A 17,970-nucleotide genomic window follows, 5' to 3' on the forward strand; every position below is an offset into this window, starting at 1 on the left:
TAATCACAAGGAAAAAGACAGGCTGATGGTTTTGTTAATGAGATGTGTGAATGTCTGTGGAATAAAGAACAGTGAGCGCCTTGAGCTGTCAATTAGAGAAGTTTCTTGGCAGAGATTGCAGAGTTTAACCTTGCCTTAGTGTTGGTGTGTGTCAGTCTATATCTGGCCCGCTACTTCTCCCAAGTTCAGAAAAAAAGTTTAAATTCCGAACTTTTCTGTTCCGTGGTGTTGGTAATATTACTAATGCTTGTTGTTTCACATGAGTTTAACTGGCAGACGAGACACACGCAGGTCCAACCATCCCACACACTGGGCCACTTACTCTATCTCATTATACTGTGTACCTCATGCAGTGTGGGAATCATTTTGAATAATGAATAGATGAGCTGCATCAAAGTGGAGAATAGCCTATGATTAATACAGCAGCATTACATTACTTGTGCTTCAGTCCTCGTCTTCTCCTCCAGTAGATGAAGGTTACATGGTGTCCCTTCAGTAGACGTGTTATCCACTTTACATTGCCGTTAATAGGGTTTGGCCAGTGGCGGGCCGTGCATTTTATACCTGGGCCTTCACTGCTGTCCTGCAGCTGAAATACCACCTTATAACCTCATGATGGCGCCACAGCAGTTATTCATTTTTAAGGCTGTAACTATGTACATCTTCGTATTAAACCGTTCGGTACGAGTCGTTTGAATAACGCTCGAGAATTTAGAGAATGCAAAGCCTAAATTCAGGAAAATATAATGTCCTCAGCTGGTCTGGCTGTGGGATCCACCGTCATTCCTTAATGACAAGAGATTATCATAGGATTTTACTTTCACAAGTTGAACGTTGAACGTACTGCTCTGCAATGTCTCAGTCTGCTGGCTGTTAAGTTTCGTTTCACGATAGTCATGTGCTCGCCCACTGACCAATCACAGCACACTCTGCACCTCGCGGCAGAGCTACACATGAACACTGAGCTGACACGTCAAAGAATACGCCCAACATGTCAAACTAAAGATCTGTAAGTTTGTGATTCTGTTTAGGCCAGCAGAGAAGGCCTTGCAGTCAGGATGAACTTGGCACAGGAATCTGGCCTTCTTAAGTTTCCTCAAGAGATACGGACGTTTCTTTTTTAACCCGGATGGAGATAAGTGATGACCATGTCACGTTGTTTGTGATGCTGTTTCCCAGAAACTTTGAACTGTTCACTTGCTCCACCTCAGCTCCAAATGTTGTTTGATTTCTACGATCAGATTACTTATACCAGAAAATAAGTAAAATTGGCAATTTTAGATGTTTTACTTTCAATTTCCTTTTGTTCTTGTGCAAATTATTTTATTAGACATTTAACATTTGAGAACATCAACTTCTTTGTTAACGTATCTCAAAAATGCATTTTGCAGAGATATTTTGCATACAAAAAAGATCGTCAGTATGGAAACTCAAGTGTCATACTGGAACTAATACCAAAACATTTCAAATGATAGCCAGGTCCCGTAAGGAGGCTGGTATTTCGTTGTATACATGACGATCAGTGAAGAAGTGACTGCTGTCGGCAGATGAAGTGAACCAGCCGGGGAGGAGATAACACATCTGGGTAAGATGAACGCTGCGCTCCTTGGAGACCCTTTAGTCAGTGCGGGGATGCTTTAATGATATCAGGCAGAGAGCCACGTACAAGTTGGCAGTGAACCACAGGGGCAGTTTGGCAGTGAGAGGTGGGTCATCTGGCAGCCTGGAGGAGATGCAGCCACCTGCACAGTCCTCACTGCATGTGTCATCATGGGTGACACTTTCCTTTTGGGTGATAATCATTCTCACAACAAAGCTACGGTATTACACTATTGTGTTACTCTGGAAACATTACAACCTAACATGGGATGTGTACGGATCAGGACAGGAGGCTCTACAGAGGGTGATTTAACCAACCAGAACATCATTGGTACCGTCTACTGAGTATCAGTGGTATTGGTGACAAGAGGAGCCTGTGAGGAACTGAAGGATATCTAAAGACACAAGCTGTTCACCCTGCTGTCATCTCGAAAGAGATGCACAAGTATCAGCTTCCTCCCTCCACATGCTGTATGATGGGTTTTTTTGTGTTTTTGTAGCATAATGGGAAAACAATCTGCATTTGTTTCCACAATCCTGTTGAACAATCATCTTTGCATGTAAATAGTCTTTTGTGTAAAGACAGCCACGTAGAGCAGTGATTCTGACTGATGGACAAAAAACGAAGTATTGCTTTTTAAAAGAGAACAGATCCATGGATGTCCTCCAAATGGTTCAAAAGCAGCTTTCAGTTTACTTGCAGCATGCCTTGGATAGCTGTTTAAGGCTAGTCTTACAGGAATGGTAAAAATCCGACTTAAAATAAGGTTCCCCTTTACCTGAATTCAGTGCGTTTTCTTTTTGCCCTTCTGATTTCTGTTCTATTTTACTTTTCTTGTCTGGACTTTAGCCGTAACATTCAGGAACAGTTTTCACAGGCTGCTGCTGCAGGGTGTGCATGCAGTGGCATGACAGCTCCCCAAACCTGCAGCCAAAACATCTGGATCGCCTCCTGGTGGCTGGCTGATAGTTTAGGTCGCGCTTGATTTGATCTGCAGAGTTTTGTGAGTGAAGCACTCATTTAAAACATCAATATCACAGTCCATCATGTTCATTTCATTGTGGGAGTGGCAGTGCTCTTCCTACACAGGGCCATCAGCTTCCTCTATGCTTTAAGCTGAGCCTGGCTAACTTCACCCACTGCTAACATTCCTTGTGATCCAGGACCAAGCTCACACCTCTGGCTGCCAGTTTACCACCCGTTCAGTTACCTCTGGCTCAACTTAGTGCTGCATACCTCCGAGTCATTAAACACAACCCCGAGCTTCTGAGAGTTCTGATATGAGGGGCTGTACTCCCACTCACTCTTGCTGCAGAGTGTTGATGTTCACAACATCTCTCATCCCAGCATGTCGAGGAGCAGCAGACGTTTCCTACCAATCCTACACCCTGGTGTCATTAGAGAGGAACGACGCCCAAAACAACCTTTGAGAAGTAAAACTCTCACATACTCGTCGTTTTGTCAACAGTAAGCAGCAGAAGCTCATGATTGTCTGAGGACACGTTATCGGAGAAAGAAAGACGTGTATGAGAGGAGAGATGCTGTCAGACATCCACCACATTAAACACAACACATGGGCTATTATTAGTCATCAATACTAATCTTAATAATCTCCACATCCATCAGTGGCTGTGCTTTTATTGGGGGCTTGCTTCTAGTGGTTTGACAAAATGTCCCTGATTTGAATTTCCTACCAGTGAAGCGAGTTCTTGCAGGATCTGGAAACCCCTCTTTCAGTCTGGTGATTCCAGTCTCTGGTGTGGAGCAGAGCTCGGGTTCAGCTATCAGAACCAAATAAAAACCGCCATGAGAAGTTGTCTGTCTGACGCAAAGACGCAAAAATCACAACCGCCTCTGCAGCAATCTGCCTTGCTGCGTGTGATTACGCTGCGTGACTACTTTGAGTCCGTGCAGACCAGGAGGAAGGTTTGACTTCAGGCTACAGCGCACAGTCACTTTAGTTCAATTCTTCTAATGCTCATGTTCATGTTTTAATCGTACATTTCAATGGCCGCAGTGTCTTTAGTGGCCTCCGCTGTCACTGTGGAAAAAACAAATCATCTGCTTTGTGTGTGTTGACATGAAAAGTGATCGCACGCTCGGTATCTTTGTTCATCCTTATTTCCATGCCCTTATGAATACATATTCTATGAGTTTGTTCAGTCCAAAAGTCCAGATTTCTTGAAAACACACGATAGACACATTAACAACACAGGACGTACACACTGCTGAGCCCTCGACACCTCTTGGTCTTCTTTTGACACCGTTTTCAACTATTTCTAAATGATTTAGCTTTTAGCTTTAGCTGTGACACAAAAACACAACCAGGCTGCAGCCCTGTCAGAACACTGGGGAGTCTCGTCCTCCCATTCAAAATACATGGAGTTCAGATGATAAGGCACTACAGAGCATCTCTCCTGATGGTTGTGGTCACGCTGGACGGCAGCACTCCTCGAGTCTGTGAGGGTCAAGAGTATAGTAGTTGTTGGTGCCAGAGCTGTGAGCATCAGAGGGGCAAGCTGTAATGTCAAAAAAGCTTAGCCTCTGTTTTCTATGTAAGCCTGCACACCGTCAAGATGCTCCCCGCTCTTATTCTCTCCATCGATGCACGTCAACTTTAAAAAAGCAACAATTTGATGTCATTGACTTCCTGCATCGGCACATCCTGACTCCTGTCTGCATGTCGTGTTCAGCGTGAGCGTCAAATGGTCCGTGTGTGTTGCACTGTGCAGTATTTAAGTGTGGTAGTATGAGGAACTTCTCCATAGTCAGTGTGTTACTACAGCAGAGTTGGAGAAGCAGACAGGAGCAAAGCAACGTACGACTGTAGACGTATTTTAGACACTTAAAACGATCAATGTTATTTGAGACTACTTTCACTGCTTTGCCGTCACACAGCCCTTTCTGACTGGGAGCTGAACTGAACGTGTCTCTGCTCTGTCAAAGTTACCAGACTCCATTAACTAAAACAGTATAGTTTCACTTTCAGTTTAGTTCCCGTGAGAAAATGTTCTACATACAGCGTACACTTAAACTGATATAGACACTTTTATAGGTGGCTAAAATACCTTTTGCTGCTTGCTGTTGTTCTTTATAATTTTCTCTTTTGTATATTTACTGGTGTGCCCAAATAATGCAGAAGTATTTTTCATCTGATTACTTGATTAATCGATGGAATAATCGCTAGAATACTGGATTACTGAGATAATCGACGTTTCTACGTAACTGAAATCTGTTTGCATTTGTACGTGACATCTATGTGTGAAGTCTACTTACCATGTGTCTAAGCTTTGCCTAAACTCTCCCTCTCCTCCTGCAGGTGTTCTTCAGAGCGGGGACTCTGTCCAGACTGGAGGAGCAGCGAGACGTTCAGACCAGGAGGAACATTTCTCTGTTCCAGGCTGCCTGCAGGGGATACCTGTCCAGACAGGCCTTCAAGAAGAGGAAGGTAAGGCTGCTGCGACAGGTCTGAAGCCTCTCTCGTGGAACATCATCAGCTTTTTCATGTCATGTTATATCTAACTACAAAGCAAGGAATCTCTTCTCTTCTTCACGTATCTTGAGAAGTACTCATCTGATCTACGTCACACTCAGTGGGTTGCTGGGGATCCAACGGAGTGCTTTGTCAAATTTGGTGCAGTTTTGACATGCGACATGTACGTAGCGCTCTGTGCGGCAGCCGCGGGGGGCGGAGCTTCTGGGCTCTTCAGTCCAGCATGTGGTCTGCAGCAGGCCGGGGAGGGACACTCCCAGTCGTTGAGAGGGAGACAGACACACATGTCCTCATGTGCTCTCACTGGACACATCACACACTCCTACTGCAGTCCACTTCAGTCATCCTCTTCTCATGATCAGTCATGTGACAGTGTGGTGGTTGTATTCTACATGTGTCTGGTCCACTCATCCTTGCTGCTTTATTAGCATGGCCATATTCAGATACAGTATTGTCAACGCGCTATATGAATACTGGCATTCATTTACAATACATTCTGAGTACTGTTACAGAGAGGAGAAGTGACTGAGTGTCTGCCGCTGTCACATTTAACACACTTGACACAGGATGTGAGAGAGTTGACGGACAAGAAGATGGTGGCCTATTGGTGTCAAAGCGAAACGCAAAAGTGCCTACTTGGCAACATATCAAATTTAAACCAAAGGCTAATAGGGAATCTGATTACATTCATGAGGCAAACTGCCAACTTATGGCATGAAGGTGTGCAGAACTCGGACCCACAGACCCACAGACCCAGAGACACCAGACCCAGAGACACCAAACCCACAGACACCAGACCCAGAGACACCAGACCCACAGACACCAGACCCACAGACCCACAGACACCAGACCCACAGACCCAGAGACACCAGACCCACAGACCCAGAGACACCAGACCCACAGACACCAGACCCACAGACCCAGAGACACCAGACCCAGAGACACCAGACCCACAGACCCAGAGACACCAGACCCAGAGACACCAGACCCAGAGACACCAGACCCACAGACACCAGACCCAGAGACACCAGACCCACAGACACCAGACCCAGAGACACCAGACCCAGAGACACCAAACCCACAGACACCAGACCCAGAGACACCAGACCCACAGACACCAGACCCACAGACACCAGACCCACAGACCCACAGACACAGAGACACCAGACCCACAGACACCAGACCCAGAGACACCAGACCCACAGACACCAGACCCACAGACCCACAGACACCAGACCCACAGACCCAGAGACACCAGACCCACAGACCCAGAGACACCAGACCCACAGACACCAGACCCACAGACCCAGAGACACCAGACCCACAGACCCAGAGACACCAGACCCAGAGACACCAGACCCAGAGACACCAGACCCAGAGACACCAGACCCACAGACACCAGACCCAGAGACACCAGACCCAGAGACACCAGACCCACAGACACCAGACCCAGAGACACCAGACCCACAGACACCAGACCCACAGACCCCAGACCCACAGACCCAGAGACACCAGACCCACAGACCCAGAGACACCAGACCCACAGACCCAGAGACACCAGACCCACAGACACCAGACCCAGAGACACCAGACCCAGAGACACCAGACCCAGAGACACCAGACCCACAGACACCAGACCCAGAGACACCAGACCCACAGACACCAGATCCACAGACACCAGACCCAGAGACACCAGACCCACAGACCCAGAGACACCAGACCCACAGACACCAGACCCAGAGACACCAGACCCAGAGACACCAGACCCACAGACCCAGAGACACCAGACCCACAGACACCAGACCCAGAGACACCAGACCCAGAGACACCAGAGACACCAGACCCAGAGACACCAGACCCACAGACACCAGACCCAGAGACACCAGACCCACATACACCAGACCCACATACACCAGACCCACAGACACCAGACCCAGAGACACCAGACCCACAGACCCAGAGACACCAGACCCACAGACACCAGACCCACAGACCCAGAGACACCAGACCCACAGACACCAGACCCACAGACCCAGAGACACCAGACCCACAGACCCAGAGACACCAGACCCAGAGACACCAGACCCACAGGCACCAGACCCACAGACACCAGACCCACAGACCCAGAGACACCAGACCCAGAGACACCAGACCCACAGACCCAGACCCACAGACCCAGAGACACCAGACCCACCAGACCCACAGACACCAGACCCACAGACACCAGACCCACAGACACCAGACCCACAGACACCAGACCCACAGACACCAGACCCACAGACACCAGACACCAGACCCAGAGACACCAGACCCACAGCCCACAGACACCAGACCCACAGACACCAGACCCACAGACACCAGACCCACAGACACCAGACCCACAGACCCACAGACAACAGACACCAGACCCACAGACACCAGACCCACAGACAACAGACCCACAGACAACAGACCCACAGACAACAGACACCAGACCCACAGACAACAGACCCACAGACACCAGACCCACAGAGCCACAGACAACAGACCCACAGACACCAGACCCCTTTAGCAGAGCCACGCCGACCAACCAGTAGGAGTCCCTACAGCAGTTACACAGCCGCGATCCCACACTGGCTTCCCACCCACAATCAATGCCGACTCTGCTCCAGGTCAAGCTGAAGGAAAAGTGGGCAGGCTCTGTTCCCTGGTCCCTGTGGTGGTGGGCGAGTGCTTTATCCTGTGTTCACGTGGTTTCTAGAGACCATCATGGCATTTCAGCTCCATCATCACAGTGAAATGTGAAAAGTATTTAAACACAAAGAGATGCATTTACTTTTTAACCAAATTAGCTTTTTGGGTGCTTCACAAGTTGCCCTTGTAATAAATAAATGACTTTGTCTTTGCCAGTTTATTTTCTGTGTGTGTGTGTGTGTGTGCGCGCGTGCATATGCCTGGGAAGAGATTAAGCTTTGGATCTTTGTCCGCCTTTTATGATTATTTCAGTTTATTCTTTCTTGCTGCACTGGGCTCAGGCCTGCCTACCAAAATGACTTTTCAAGGGCATTTAAGTTTCTCTTCACCACCCTGTCTCCCCGGAGGACTCGCTTTCAGCCTCATCTCTCGGGGTAAATGGAAATCGCATGTAATTGAAGCATTGGGTTAATTTCTTTGTGACTGTTGTTAGCAACTTGTTAGTTGCTCATGCACATTTTGTAGCGATTCAGGCAGATTCTCATAAGAAGAGGAAGAGAACACTCATTAGTGGCTCTTCTAATGCAGTGCTGCATGCCACTGTATGTTCATTCTCCTCTCAAGGCTTAGTCATCTGTGGACTTTCACTTCCTGCTCTCCTTGTGCATTTCTGGCGGCGGGGGGTGGGGGGGGGGGGGTGTAAAAAGCTGTCAATATATTGTAGAGATCAAGGATTTGTTAGGAGATGATACGTTTATATGATAATGAAGCAACTTTTATGAGGGTGATTCAAACATTACCGTCACCCAAATGACATCATCATGAGGACAGAAGACTGATTTCCAGTCGTTACGGTCCAGTGAAATGGAAGTACTATGACATGTTCTCCAGTGTTATACAGTTACAAGGTAACCTGACCACGTCGTTGGATACTATTTAACAAAGGGCAGGCACTATCAAAAAATACTGGCCAGGTGATTGGATGAACCATCTGTCAATCAAACTCTGGCCGAAGCCAGGCGGGAGAAGAGATAAAACATATTTTCCATGGAGAAAAGCCTTCAGTGATGCATTATTATTTAATAATTATTATTATTATTATGGCCCGCTGTTCTTCTTGGCAAGACCCGCCCAATGCAGCATTGAAGCGCTAGGATTGGCCGGGCACCCATGGTACTGGACCTTATTTGTTCAGGTCCTGTCCATAGTCTATCCTTAACTACTCGAGGTTAATGCTTAACAATCGTCTCTGCCTCAACCAGCTACGCAGGGCGGGTCTGTTCATGCAGAGCAGTGGGACTCATTGTCACGCTTCAGTGTCGTTCTTTGTTCTTCTTTCAAAGAGGAAATACTCTCCACCTCTAATGGAGCTGATGCTATTGTAGCATCTATGCAGACCACCATCGTTGGTTAGAACAGTCACCTCTCTGTGTCGTCTCTCACACCTAAGCCACGCCCCTAGCTGCCAGGAGCTCTCCACAGGATGCTGATTGGTCTGGACACCAACACATTGCTTGAAGCCTGTGATAATTCAGCCTACGATTCTCACGTGATCTCCAGCTGCCCTGGTCATTTACAAGAGGGATTTAAAGCAAATCCTTTCAAAGCATTTGATTGGACCGCTAAAAAGTGGTTGGGCTGCGAATGTAGTTTGATACAGAGCTACAGAGGACTGTGGCAACACTCACACTTCCCTTATTGCTGAAAGTTTGAGATAGATTGATGGATGGATGTCATGATATTATTGGTTGAAATTTGTTGGTGCTATCTTATGTAAGCACGTAAGTGTATATATGCTTATATATTTGTGTATATATATATATATATATATATATATACATGTGTATATATATATGTATATATACATGTATACGTGTATGTACACATGTATATATATATATACATGTGTATATATATATATGTATATATACATGTATACGTGTATGTACACATGTATATATGTGTATATATATATATATATACATGTGTACATGTGTATATATATATATGTATATATACATGTGTATATACATGTATACATGTATGTACACATGTGTATATATATGTGTATGTATACATGTATACATACATATATACATGTATACATGCACATGTATACATGTATACATGTATGTATACATGTATACTATATGTATACATGTATACATGTATATATACATGTATATATACATGTATACTATATGTATATATACATGTATACATGTATATATACATGTATACATGTATATATACATATATACATGTATATATGTATGTATACATATGTACATGTATACATATGTACATGTATATATGTATACATGTATACATGTATATATATACATGTATATATGTATGTATACATGTATACATGTATAAATATACATGTATATATATATATATATGTATGTATACATGTATACATGTGTATATATGTATGTATACATGTATATGTATGCATACATGTATACATATACATGTATACATATACATCTATACATGTATATGTATGCATACATGTATACATGTATACATGTATGCATACATGTATGCATACATATACATGTATACATACATATATACACATGTATACATGTATACATGTGTATATATGTATACATATGTATACATGTATACATGTGTATATATGTATGTATACATGTATATGTATGCATACATGTATACATGTATACATGTATGCATACATATACATGTATACATACATGTATACATGTGTATATATGTATGTATACATGTATATGTATGCATACATGTATACATGTATACATGTATGCATACATATACATGTATACTATATGTATATATACATGTATACATGTATATATACATATATACATGTATATATGTATGTATACATATGTACATGTATACATATGTACATGTATATATGTATGTATACATGTATATATATATACATGTATATATGTATGTATACATGTATACATGTATACATACATATATACACATGTATACATGTATACATGTGTATATATGTATGTATACATGTATATGTATGCATACATGTATACATGTATGCATACATATACATGTATACATATACATGTATACATGTATATGTATGCATACATGTATACATGTATACATGTATGCATACATATACATGTATATATGTATACATGTATATGTATGCATACATGTATATGTATGCATACATGTATACATGTATACATGTATGCATACATATACATGTATACATACATATATACACATGTATACATGTATACATGTGTATATATGTATACATGTATACATGTGTATATATGTATGTATACATGTATATGTATGCATACATGTATACATGTATACATGTATGCATACATATACATGTATACATACATATATACACATGTATACATGTATACATGTGTATATATGTATGTATACATATATACACATGTATACATGTATACATGTGTATATATGTATACATGTATACATGTGTATATATGTATGTATACATGTATATGTATGCATACATGTATACATGTATACATGTATACATGTATACATACATATATACATACATATATACACATGTATACATGTATACATGTGTATATATGTATACATGTATACATGTGTATATATGTATGTATACATGTATATGTATGCATACATGTATACATGTATACATGTATGCATACATATACATGTATACATATATACATGTATACATGTATACATACATATATACATGTATAAATATACATGTATATATGTATGTATATGTATATATACATATATACATATATACATGTATATATAATATATACATGTATATATGTATGCATACATGTATACATGTATACATGTATATATGTATGCATACATGTATACATGTATACATGTATGCATGTATATGTATGCATACATGTATACATGTATACATGTATGCATACATATACATGTATATATATGTATGTATATATAAAATCCACCCAACATGTCACCAATTGAGCCCTTTTATTGTGAAGCAGCAGCAGTATAGAAATGTTGGCTTGGCATCTCTGTTAAGGCTGCAGCAGAGTGAGCAGTAAACTGTGAGAGCAAATGTCAGCTCTTTGAATTCTTTTGAATCCTCCTCTTTGTGTTCAAAGGCAAGGTGAAGTCCCCAAAGAAAATAATACTACTGAGAATACAGTATTATTGATCAGAACCTCTTCCCAGTGTACTCCATTGTCTTTTCATTTGACCACACCGTGCCTGACAGCCAGTTCTTCTGTAAGTCATTCTTATTCTACAGGGTTCAGAATCTGCCAAACAAAAGAAGTCACAGCAGATGTCAAACCCACTGGGTACCAAATCAGTATTGTCTGTCACTCCCAAATCTGTCCCATTCAATTCTCTGCTTTGGATTAAAGCTTTAGTTTGTTTTGTGCTAACTCCTAGTTTTAACTCTGGTATATGGACAAACGGGGGGGGGGGGGGGAGGAAAGTGAGAGAGGAAGGGAAGCTGGAGAAAGAGAGACTGCCTCGCCATGGGGGAATAGACAAATAGAAGAGATCCGCTGGCTGCTTTGAAGCCCTGCAGCCTGCCTCTCCTCTCGCTATCTCTTTGACATTCATGGCGCAGTTGAGAGTAGAGGAGCATGGGGGATTCCACTGCCAGCCAACCAACACTGAGCCTAATTAAATAGTTGCCTAAAGACAGAACCCCCCGCCCTCCTCCTCCTCCCAACTGGGAACAGGTGGGCTCAGGCAGACACTGCTGTGTGTGTGTGTGTGTGTGTCGAGGTGTAAAGGAGAGGGCACCCATGTCATTACAGTTTATTCTGGATCATTTTAGGGGACCACTGTTTACTCCTGCCACAATGCATACCCAAACTGTGAATTCATGTTCTTCATGTGGAAGGTGTTAATGACGGCTGTGAGTGTTTTACCTGCTGCTTATTGAATCATAATCAGCTAAGTAGGCCGAGCGTTCACAGAGCATATTTGTGCCTGTCAGTTTCCACCCATCTGTTTTAATGCACATTTTCAATTTGCATATAAAAACACTGGAAATTTGAAAAAATAAATAAATCTAAATATTGCAAGAGTATATTTGAAGCTTGGCTTAGTTGGAGAGCCGGTGCATCGATAAGAGCACAATGCAACAGAACCAGAATAAATCATGCCGTAGCTGTGACGTAAACATCTGCTGGAGCTTTACTCTGAAGTGGCAGAAATGTACAGCAATGTATTGCTGTACATTTCTTGTAAATTAGAAACCTGCTTTTCATAATGGTGGTAGGAGGTTAGAGAAGCCAGCTTTCACTGTTGGGCTTCTCCTGGTCATGTAAGCAGGTTTCTATCCAGACCTGAGACAGAACAAAGACTTCTGACAGGTGTGATGAGTCAACACATCCCATCTATTGTTTAAAGTCACGAATACAGTTAAGATCAAGTAAGCCCGGCTTCCAATCAGGTCAGCTCTCCCTACTGACCCGCTCCATTTACAGTAACCAGGCTACTGCAGTGCATGTACACCTGTTCTCTGATTACCAGCAACCTGGCTCCTTATGTTCATGTAAACACACTGGATCCAGGAGGGCCTGTATGTAAGTCGCAGCAGAAGAATCACCATAGTAAGTAAATATCAACTGTGTATGATATTAAGTCAAATAAATGATGCTTTTTCTTTATTGTCATTTTTCACAACATTGGTGCAGCAATCTGCCTCAAGTCCAACTGTATTATGAGCCTAAATAATGTGAAGCCTTTGCCTTTAGCCTGTCCACCTGCTGAAAGGAAAAGACAATATTTCTTAGACTGATTAGATTGATCGATTCTTTTTATTGGATAAGAAAAGGTCCAATTGAATCAACCTGAGATGAGATAAGTGGGAGATTGAGGCAGGAGTGTGGGAAGAGTTCCGATGGAGACTACAGCTGAATGACCCACATCAGCGTTTCTCAAGCGGCTCCTCTTTCCTCTCATCCTGCCACATGATCTCCTGTCCTCAGTCGACTCCATGTGCCTTTTAAAGCAGCTGCTGGTCAGAAGTCTCCACTTACAGAAACATTTCTCAAATAGAACTCCCAGCTCATCATGTTTGAAAAAGAGACCGATTGGATTTGATGAGAAACATTTGTGTAATCAAGACCTCCAGTCATGCCAGCTTTTGCTGTAGAGAGCAATTTGTCCCAATTGTGTGTTATGAATGGCTCTCCAGATTACCTGCAGTCAGCTTCAGCAAGCTGCCAGTGGAACATTGATGGTTTCATTTGAGCTTGAAGCGTTACCAGTCTGTCTGAGATACAGCCATCAGCCAAAGTACAGCAAGCTACTGATGCTTTTTAGACGTGTGATCACTTACCGTGTTATTGAGCATGTCCTGTCTTGAAGAAGATGGTTGAGAAAAGTCAATGCCCACTCAATGCACGCGCCATGCATTGAGTGGGCAACGCGCCGTGTATTGAGTGGGCAACGCGCCGTGCATTGAGTGGGCAACGCGCCGTGCATTGAGTGGGCAACGCGCCGTGCATTGAGTGGGCAACGCGCCGTGCATTGAGTGGGCAGCGCGCAGTGTATTGAGTGGGCAACGCGCCGTGCATTGAGTGGGCAACGCGCCGTGCATTGAGTGGGCAACGTGCCGTGTATTGAGTGGGCAACGCGCAGTGTATTGAGTGGGCAACGCGGCGTGTATTGAGTGGGCAACGCGGCGTGTATTGAGTGGGCAGCGTGCAGTGCATTGAGTGGGCAACGCGCAGTGCATTGAGTGGACAACGCGCCGTGCATTGAGTGGACAGCGCGCCGTGCATTGAGTGGGCAACGCGCCGTGCATTGAGTGGGCAACGCGCCGTGCATTGAGTGGACAACGCACCGTGCATTGAGTGGACAGCGTGCAGTGCATTGAGTGGGCAACGCGCAGTGCATTGAGTGGACAACGCGCCGTGCATTGAGTGGACAGCGCGCCGTGCATTGAGTGGGCAACGCGCCGTGCATTGAGTGGGCAACGCGCCGTGCATTGAGTGGGCAACGCGCAGTGCATTGAGTGGGCAACGCGTAGTGCATTGAGTGGGCAACGCGCAGTGCATTGAGTGGGCAACGCGCAGTGCAGTGAGTGGGCAACGCGCAGTTCATTGAGTGGGCAACGCGCAGTGCAGTGAGTGGGCAACGCGCAGTGCAGTGAGTGGGCAACGCGCCGTGCATTGAGTGGGCAACGCGCAGTGCATTGAGTGGGCAACGCGCGGGCAACGCGCAGTGTATTCAGTGGGCAACGCGCAGTGCAGTGAGTGGGCAACGCGCCGTGTATTGAGTGGGCAACGCGCCGTGCATTGAGTGGGCAACGCGCCGTGCATTGAGTGGGCAACGCGCCGTGTATTGAGTGGGCAACGCGCCGTGTATTGAGTGGGCAACGCGGCGTGTATTGAGTGGGCAACGCGGCGTGTATTGAGTGGGCAACGCGGCGTGTATTGAGTGGGCAACGCGGCTTGTATTGAGTGGGCAGCGCGCCGTGCATTGAGTGGGCCGGTCTGACAGTAACTCCAGGGACACTTTTTCCCCCCAGTCCGTCCCTGGAGCCCATGCAGGTTGGATGACATTACATAACGCTGCTTTCTTCCCAACTTGTTTTAAACGACTTGAACGATGTTAAATTAGTGAGCATGTTTGGTTCAGTTGCTAAAGTTGATGTCTTTGCGAGTACATTTTTTCCCACATCAGCAGGTGTGTTTGCATTATTCTATGATCACTCTATTTTGAAGCACGAAAGAGGTCATGTTATTGATAAGTTAATCAGACATCTTTAGACAGGAATGTATTAGTATATGGAGAGATCCCTGTTTGGCGCTAGATCATCACAAAAAGCATCCTGGAGTATAACCTGTAGAGAAGAGAAGGAACGCTGTTATAGGACATGGATGTACCAACCCTCCCCTGTAGTCAGGAGCTTTGGGTAGCGACCTACAGACTGCAGATACAAGCGTGTGTTTTACCTCGGGCATCTGGAATGAGCTCGCTGTAGAACCAAAGCTCCTTCACAACAAAACGAATCTGCTGGTTCAGCATTCTTGATCTGCTGATCACCTCCCTGTGGAGGTTCTGTTCAACTGGGAGGAGACCAGTCTGCTGCCACCCAACCCTTACCCAGATAAATCACAGAAAACAGATGGATGGAAGTGCAGGTCACCCCTTTGGGATTCATTGAGGAAGTCCTGTAAAGACAGACACTCAACTAAGTTCTCTTGAAAAGCCCTTGTCACAGTATTGCAACCCTTTAGGTATGAAACAAACTGCAGGACACACACTTCCTGTTCGAAACAAATCTATTTCTCTCCTTCACAGAATCAGGGTTTTAATAACTGACACAATTATGGCAAGTAGTAAAGAAGTGTCAAAACAGCCCCTGAGTGTGTGACATCACACTGAGGACACTACATCCATGCTTTTTATAGACACATCAGCACATGGAGAGACCCTTTAGGTTATACTAGTAAATGCACGATGCAAATCCTCTTTACAGTTCTAATCAGTCCCTCTATTGTTGCATGTGTTGACAGATCCAGGATCTGGCCATCCGCTGCATCCAGAAGAACATAAAGAAGAATCGTGGCGTCAAAGGCTGGCCATGGTGGAAGCTCTTCACCACCGTCAGACCTCTGATAGAGGTGCAGCTCACTGAGGAACAGATCCGGGGCAAGGACGTGAGTACACACGCACACGCACACGCACGCACGCACGCACGCACGCACGCACGCACGCACACACACACACACACACACACACACACGCACACACACACACACACAGGCTCAGACTCTGGACTCTGTCTGGGAAGAGAGAGCAGAAGAGCGCCGAGCACAATGGATGTGTGAAAGGAAATCGTTTGCCCTGCTGTTTAATAAAATGTCGAGCTCAGCTAAGTAGGTTAGGTTTTTGGTGAACACGCCAAACTGCGGTTTGTTGACTAAACCTAACTTCCTCTGGAGACGGAAGTTTATTTTGAAGAGACACTATACTGTATACATGCCGTCCCTCACACGTCCAAAGCTGACGCTGGAGGGGAACCTAGAGCGTCATAGTTTCTTGCTTTGGGCCACTGACCAAGCGTCGGTGTTGATGAGTTGGGAGTGAGGATGTGTAACTGGCAACAAGCGCTTGCACAAGAGGTGCTATTTTGCACGATATATTAAAAGGAAAGATTGTCTTTCATCCGATTCATTAATTCATATTAAAATAGAATGCTCTGTTTCCTCCAACAACTGTGCTCTCATTATAGTGTTGGCTGGATTTACTAACGCGTTGACATTACTTTATGTGTGGTGGCTCTTTTTCTATTTGATCGGATTCAGATTTAAAGTATTTTTCCCAAAACATAATTTCAGATTTTCACGACTATGCCTGGCTATTCTGGCACTCTTTAACACTTTGTTAGAGACAAATAGGATTTCTATTTTGATTGAGATATTTACAATTAATATTGTTGAATAATATCATTTAATCAATTAAACTGTATCATATCCATCAGAGGATGAGCACAAGGAAAACACCCATAAGTACACCCCTACAATTAGCAAAGATGAGTTGACGGTGATGAGTGTAATGAGTTGATATGCTGATTAATGCACTCCATCTGCTGTGTTCTCACTGACATGTCTCTCTGCCAGTAACTTCCTCTGTGTTTTCCCTCTCAGGAAGAGATCCAGCAGCTGAAGCAGAAGCTGGAGAAGGTGGAGAAAGAGAGGAACGAGCTGAGACTCAGCAGCGACCGCCTTGAGAGCCGGGTAAACACACAGAAACAGACGTACACATGCACATGTCCGAGAAGCATCTTAGAATTCTGAGAACCAAATGCAAAGAGTTCTGAATCTTTTCTCAAAAATGATTCTGATGAAGAGCTGTGTGCAGGGGTTAGCAGCTGTGAGTAAATCATGACGTCATTGTATTCTACTAGATAATGGGACAGGCCGTCCACATGTTGCTACAGCATCAGCTGATGCCTCCTTCAGTCAGACCTACAGAATCCTCAGACCACAAATATAATGTCAACTTGGTGTGATATTACACCAGAGTCAGATCTGTTGTTTGTGCCGGTTATATCTTTTAAACAGGAGAGTTATGTAAATTCATCCCTCGTACGGTTGTCATGAACGGGGAAATAAGCTGTAGAGACTAAAACCAGTTTAGTACCAGGCTGTAAACACAATGCATCTATTCCTGCTGTACAGTCGGGCATTAT

General features: G+C 44.3%; 1 protein-coding gene across 6 annotated transcripts in view; it reads left to right on the forward strand.

The window, feature by feature from the left end:
* The window catches only part of myo18ab (myosin XVIIIA b), a 155,784-nt gene that overhangs the window by 81,363 nt on the left and 56,451 nt on the right, over positions 1-17,970 (forward strand). For all 6 annotated transcript variants that reach the window (XM_079272197.1, XM_079272199.1, XM_079272194.1 and 3 more), the window contains 3 exons: positions 4,920-5,048; positions 16,292-16,435; positions 17,426-17,515. In XM_079272197.1, the coding sequence (XP_079128323.1) occupies positions 4,920-5,048; positions 16,292-16,435; positions 17,426-17,515 (363 nt within the window). The remainder of the gene's footprint in view (positions 1-4,919; positions 5,049-16,291; positions 16,436-17,425; positions 17,516-17,970) is intronic.

Source organism: Melanostigma gelatinosum (genome assembly GCF_949748355.1).
Source record: "Melanostigma gelatinosum genome assembly, chromosome: 7".
Lineage (NCBI taxonomy): Eukaryota > Metazoa > Chordata > Actinopteri > Perciformes > Zoarcidae > Melanostigma > Melanostigma gelatinosum.